Source organism: Macrobrachium rosenbergii, chromosome 12, assembly GCF_040412425.1.
Source record: "Macrobrachium rosenbergii isolate ZJJX-2024 chromosome 12, ASM4041242v1, whole genome shotgun sequence".
Classification (NCBI taxonomy): Eukaryota; Metazoa; Arthropoda; class Malacostraca; order Decapoda; family Palaemonidae; genus Macrobrachium; species Macrobrachium rosenbergii.
In genome coordinates, this window is record NC_089752.1 from 102,707,947 (window position 1) to 102,714,820 (window position 6,874).

A 6,874-nucleotide genomic window follows, 5' to 3' on the forward strand; every position below is an offset into this window, starting at 1 on the left:
GAAATTAAATATTTCGGTTATTTCTTTGAGCATTGCGTAACCCGCGAAACCCAAGTTCGGAGTTAATCCTTGTCAAGTAAAAATACCACGTTTTATGAGTTCTTTTTATTATTATTATTATTATTATTATTATTATTATTATTATTATTATTATTATTATTATTATTATTATTATTATTATTATTATTATTATTATTCGGTATAATAGTTTCTACGGTATCGAGTTTGTATAGTGTCAAGGTTCAAGTTAATTCCACAAAATTAACAATAGGTTACATGGAAAAAACAATAAAACAATTACATTTAATTAACAAAACTTCGCATATCAAAATATTACCAATTAATTAACATAACCAACATAATAAACAAAATATTCTGCCCAATACCAAATCCAAAATATCATATGGTATAATAACCGTACTCACAATGATCAGAGAAGTTCTTAACAAGCGCTTACGAGGCAGGAGCTGGGACAAGACACACAGGTGGCAAATAAGCCAGAGCGAAGGAAAACGTGAGGGAGAGAGGGGGAGTAAAGAGAACGGGACAGGAGGGGGAATCAGAAGGTAGGTTTCACAGGATACTGGAGAGCTACATTTTAACTTACTTTCAGGATTTCGTACTTATTACGAAAGTAAGGTTACCATTAGTTATTTATCTAGGTATATACAATATGTACACGGATCCGTTTAATTAATGAGGGAAGCCGGTACTTGACATCTCCTCCCCGCTGAAGAGATCGTAACCTATGAAGGTACGATATTCCCTGGTACGGGTGTTCTTGACAGTGCATCAGCTATACGATTGTCTTGACCACGAATGTGCTGAACACTGATATTGAAGTTTTGCAAGTAGAGAGACCATCTTAAAATTTTCTGGTTCACATTTCGAGCTCTGTTCAAGAAGACGAGGGGGTTGTGGTCGGTGTACACAGTAATGGGGTTATTTGTAGAAACGTAGACTTCATATTTCTGCAAGGCTTGTACTATAGCTAGGAGCTCCTTCTCCACAGTAGATAGCGACCTTTGGTGCTTCTTCAACCTGCATGAATAGTAAGACACAGGGTGAAGCAAGTTTGTTTCAGGCTTCCCTTGTAGGAGGACAGCACCAACCCCGTAGTCACATGCGTCTACCTGGAGAACAAAAGGTTTCGAAGGATCAGGAGTTGTTAACACTGGTTTACAGCAAAGTAGGCTTTTGATCTGTTTGAAGGAGTCTTCACAAGATTCATCCCATACGAATTTGGTCTTAGTACTAGTCAAGTTCATCAACGGATGAGCTACATTACTGAAATTCTTGCAAAATCTGCGGTAGTACTAGGTCATTCCAATGAATCTCATTACTTCTTTTCTGTTTGTAGGTATAGGATAATTTAATATAGCTTCTATGTTAGTGGTTTTAGGCAAGATTTCCCCGCTTCCAATAACATGTCCCAAGTACTTTACACGAGCTTTAGCAAAGTTTGATTTAGCAAGATTTATTGTTAAACCCAACCTTCTAAATCTATCAAGAAGTGCTTTAAGCTTACCAAGATGTTCCTCCCATGTGTCAGATACTAAAAAGAATGTCATCCAGGTAACCGTAAACCCCATCCAGATCTCTTATGACATCATTTACCATTCTCTGAAATGTGGCAGGTGCGTTGCACAGACCAAAAGGAAGTCTTTCATATTGGAACAACCCAAAGGGAGTAATCAAGGCAGACATCTCCTTCGCTCTCCCTGACAATGGGACTTGATAATAACCCTTCAGCATATCGACTTGGGTTAAATATTTCGACTTACCAATGGAGTCCAGTATATCATCAATACGTGGCAGGGGATAACTGTCTTTTATGGTTACCGAATTTAATTTTCTATAGTCTGTACATAACCTGACCTTACCATTAGACTTGGGCACTAGTAAGCAAGGAGAAGCCCAAGGAGACTTGCTAGGCACAGCAAGTTTATGCTTCAGTAGATACTCCACCTCTTCTTGCATTACCTTCCGTTTTTCAAAATTGGTTCGATAGTAGTTTTGTCGTATAGGACGAGTTCCTGGCAATAACTCAATGTCGTGAGAAATAACACTGCATTCTCGGGGATTATCACTGCATACATCTTCATACTGTCGTAGCAGATTCTTAATATCACACCGTTGCTCCTCATTTAGGTGCTGTAGATACTGCGGAAGAGATTCTAAGATTTCTTTATTAGAAAAGTCAGCCCAAGATGGAATTTCATCTAGGCCTAAAGAATTTACATCCTTTAAGGTGGTGGACTTTTGTTTTACAATATCAGTGTCTCTGGAACAAAATAGAGCAGCAGAGGAATCGGCATGATATTCTTTAAGCATATTGACATGGACTAACCGAGTGTTTTTACGTCTATCTGGAGTTTTTATGATATAATTCTGATTATTTAAACGTTTCTGTATAACATAAGGGCCAGAAAACTTACTTTTAAAAGGAGAACCAGTGATGGGATAGAAGGCCAAGACTAAATCTCCCACATTAAACTTCCTATCTTTACTGTTTTTATCATACCTAATTTTCATCTCTTCTTGATTTTTACACAAGTTGTTTAGAGCAAATTTATGAATCTTATTAATATTTCCCTTTAATTTCTGTAGGTACTGACTCACTGTTATAGCCTCTACGTTATACTTGTCAAGTAACTTATCTTTAACTACTTGTAAAGGACCACGTACTTTACGACCGTATAGCATTTCAAAAGGTGATACACCTAGAGACTCAGAAGGTACTTCCCTAATTACAAATAGTAAATAGTCTATGCCTTCATCCCAATCAGATTCAGATTCAATACAAAATTTCCTAAGCAACGACTTTAAAGTCTGATGATGCCGTTCTAATGCTCCCTGAGATTCTGGGTGATAAGGAGATGAGAGAGACTGTTTTATACACAACTCATAGTTTTCTGAAAAACATCACTAGTAAAATTAGTACCCCTATCACACTGGATTTCCTTAGGAAACCCGTAAGTTGTAAATACTTTGAGTAAGTGGTTAAGAACATTCTTAGAGGAAATATTCCTGACTGGAAGTGCAATAGGAAATCGTGAGGTAGGGCACATTATAGTCACAAGATATTGATTACCTTTCTTTGTCTTAGGCAGTGGACCTACACAATCCATGATAATTCGATGGAATGGCTCATGAGGTACAATAATAGGATTCAAAGGTGCCTTTGGTATAAACTCTTTAGGTTTACCGGCAATTTGACAAATATGACAATGTTTAATGAAAATTACAACATCCGTCTTCATTTCAGGCCAGAAAAAATCATAAGCTAAGCGGTTGTAAGTTTTAGTAATTCCAAAATGTGAATAAACATTATGAGCGAGCTCCAATACATCTTTTCGTAAATCATGAGGGACTACTAACTGTTCTCTGTCACTCCATGTTTCATCATTACCCAGCTTAGGAGGTCTATATAACCTGAAAAGTACATCATCCTTAAAGTAATATCCAGGTACCTTTTCCATTCCTTTCTCCAATGCTTGCTTATAAACACCCTTTAAAGTTGGATCTTCTCCCTGTAACTTTACAAGGCTTTTCTTGTTCATTTGTACTTTATCTGCGAGGTTGGGTACACTTACTTTCACTCGATCATTATTAACCATACTGCGGGTCGTCACATTAACACAACCCTCCACTTTCGACTCCTTTTCATTTTCCTCTTTTTCGCACTCACGATCTCTTTCATTTTCACTTTCCTCTATCATTCCAGGAGTTTCATACATTATCAGATTGGGTAACAACAGTTCTCCAGCAAGATCGTTACCAAGTAACACTTGTACATTTGGCAAGGGGAAATTCCCTTCTCTAACAGCCATTTTTACTTTACTAGTTACATACGGACAATCCATAAACACTTCTGTAAGCGGCAATAGTTTAGCGTCAGTTAAATCCCTGACTATGACATTTTCATCAAGCAATGTGAGATTTGGAACAACACTTTTAATTAAAATGCTTTGGTTTGAACCTGTATCCCTTAACATTCTTACTTTAATGGGTTTATCACTACTGTGCAATGATATTGTACCGTTACAAATGAATTTTTCAAACAAATTCTTATCCCGTGATACTCAATGCATTGTAGATTCTTTACCGGCGTCTGATTTGTATCTTGGGAACACCTTAACTGGAGCTCTGTTTTCAGTCACTTTTCCCCTCTTACATGCAGGATTTGGACAATGACTAATCATGTGGCCTTCCTTCTTACAATAATTGCAAAACAAACCCCTATCAGTCTTCCCATCTTTATCACCCAGCGGTTCTGCTCTATGTTGTTTTACATTACCCAGACTGCCTTTATGTATTAATGAATAGTTATCAGCCAAAACAGCTGCCTTTTTGAGATCCTTCTCTTCCTTATCAGCTATATACAACATGATATTTTGAGGGAGACGTCTCTTAAATTCCTCAGTTACAATGAGATTAATTAATTCCTCATAAGTAACTACATCTTCAGAGTCAAGCCACTTCTTAAACCTTAATTTTTCTGCAGCAAATTCAGTCCAAGTCTTAATATGGGGCTTAACATAATTACGAAACTTTTGACGATAACCTTCACTAGTTACAGCATATGCATCTAAAACAGCTTTTTTGATTACTATATAGCTCGATTCGCCTACCAGACTACCAACAACAGTGGCAGCCTTCCCGACCAACTTAGGCTTAATGAGCCACACCCATTGTTCAAGAGGCCATTTCATGTAAGAAGCCAAGTCTTCGAAATTCTTAAAAAACACGTCAACTTCAGTCTCATCGAACTTAGGAACTAATTTGATGCATCTAGTCAAATCAAATTTCATTGGTTGTCTAGCTTCTAGTTCTAATTCTTGCTTTTTATTTTCCATAGCTAACCTGATTTTACTCTCGTCCACTTGCTGAGCTAACTGAGCTTCATAGTCTAATTTAGCTTGAACAAACTCCAATTCCTTTTGCTGTCTTTCTAATAAAGCCTGATTTTCTATTTCCAACTCTCTTTTTCTTCTCTAGTTCAGCATTTATGGTTTCCCTTTTCATTTGCTCTAACTGAATAGCCAGCTTCATATACTCTACATCCGACGATTTATCACCCACGTCTACGATATATTTGCTGCCCTCAGAACTATCCACTAGGTCTTCACTTATACAATGCTGTACTATATAATTACGTACTACATCCTTCTTTGCATTAGGAGGAAGAGCTACCCCAAATTTAGCTGCTAACAACAAAAGTTCATTCTTATTAGCGACAACAATGGAAGTCAGGTGTGACGCTGGGTCACTATGAAAATCATCAACACTAAAGAGCGGCATTTCGAGTTAAGAGACGTCTACCTGTTAGTAACACCTTGTAAACAATTGCTACTTCTGAAAGTAGGATATATAGTTACACCATATACTGTGTTAAACACTTGAAATCATAATTAATGTGCACAATGGAAACTTAAACGAATTCTGAAGTTAACACCTCGGAAGAGAATGCTTCGGACAAGGATAATTAGTTATAACGAGCATTTACACGAACTACCCATGTCGACGGCCGCTAAGCAAAATATGTTACCTTAAGATTTTCCGCTGAATGCTCCAAATACAACGAAAGTGGTTAATCAGTGCTCAAGACCCGATTATAAACTATATTGGCTTAGTTACAACCGTAATTAAAGTTTAAAGACACTTAAGGTCGATGGTGGCTCGCGGACAGAACAGAGATACCTCGTTAGCACTAAAAATAAAGCTTACTCTAAACGGATTACGGTATCACTGTTGAAACATCACTGAATTACTTGCGCACTGTAACATTAATACTCAACACATGATAATCATATCCCACGATCAGAATACAAAATGTTACGTTGAAATGGATTTGGGCAGAATTTAATTTTAAATTTAGAGATCCCGGTCAGGCCCCCATTTGTCAAGATTCAAGTTAAATCCACAAAATTAACAATAGGTTACATGGAAAAAACAATAAAACAATTACATTTAATTAACAAAACTTCACATATCAAAATATTACCAATTAATTAACATAACCAACACAATAAACAAAATATTCTGCCCAATACCAAATCCAAAATATCATATGGTATAATAACCGTGCTCACAATGATCAGAGAAGTTCTTAACAAGCGCTTACGAGGCAGGAGCTGGGACGAGACACACAGGTAGCAAATAAGCCAGAGCGAAGGAAAACGTGAGGGAGAGAGGGGGAGTAAAGAGAACGGGACAGGAGGGGGAATCAGAAGGTAGGTTTCACAAGGATACTGGAGAGTTACATTTTAACTTAATTTCAGGATTTCGTACTTATTACGAAAGTAAGGTTACCATTAGTTATTTATCTAGGTATATACAATATGTACACGGATTCGTTTAATTAATGAGGGAAGCCGGTACTTGACAATAGTCTTTTCTATATGTCCTATAACCTTTCCATAGTTTTTAGCTGTTTAGTATGTTTTCTTGGGTCATAAAAAGATATGGTGTTGTAATGGTTAGGTTTCCTCTAAGAATTACAAAAGTAAATGATTGACGAGGCAAGGTTTTTATAGCAGACGGTGGGTTACAGTTAGTGGGTAGACTGGACTGAAGTGCTGAATTCTGATTGACAGGCTGTTAATGCTGCTGCCTCTGGTTCCAGAGGCGTTGCTAAGATCTTCTTTTCTAGCCGATGGCGTTGGCTGGAGGAGAGTAGGTTGTTTAGTGTGTCCCCCACTGGTGTGGCTGATACTACTGATATTACAGCACGATCAGATAAGTGGATGGCCTCTCTCTCTCTCTCTCTCCGCACACATACCTAACCTAGCAGTAACTCCGTAATACGACAGCTGGGTCAGCTTACTTGAACTCACCCCACCCCACGGCAACTACCGGCACCGCTCCCATA

The 6,874-nt window shown here is 37.6% G+C and overlaps 1 protein-coding gene across 1 annotated transcript; it reads right to left on the reverse strand.

Annotated features, from left to right (window-relative positions):
* Positions 1-746: 746 nt before the first annotated feature.
* On the reverse strand, positions 747-3,833 carry LOC136844163 (uncharacterized). Its single transcript, XM_067113180.1, has 4 exons — positions 3,095-3,833; positions 1,785-2,915; positions 1,344-1,555; positions 747-1,133 (listed from the first exon to the last, which is right to left on the reverse strand). Exons 1-4 carry the CDS (start codon positions 3,831-3,833, stop codon positions 747-749), a joined length of 2,469 nt encoding a protein of 822 aa, XP_066969281.1.
* Positions 3,834-6,874: the final 3,041 nt, after the last annotated feature.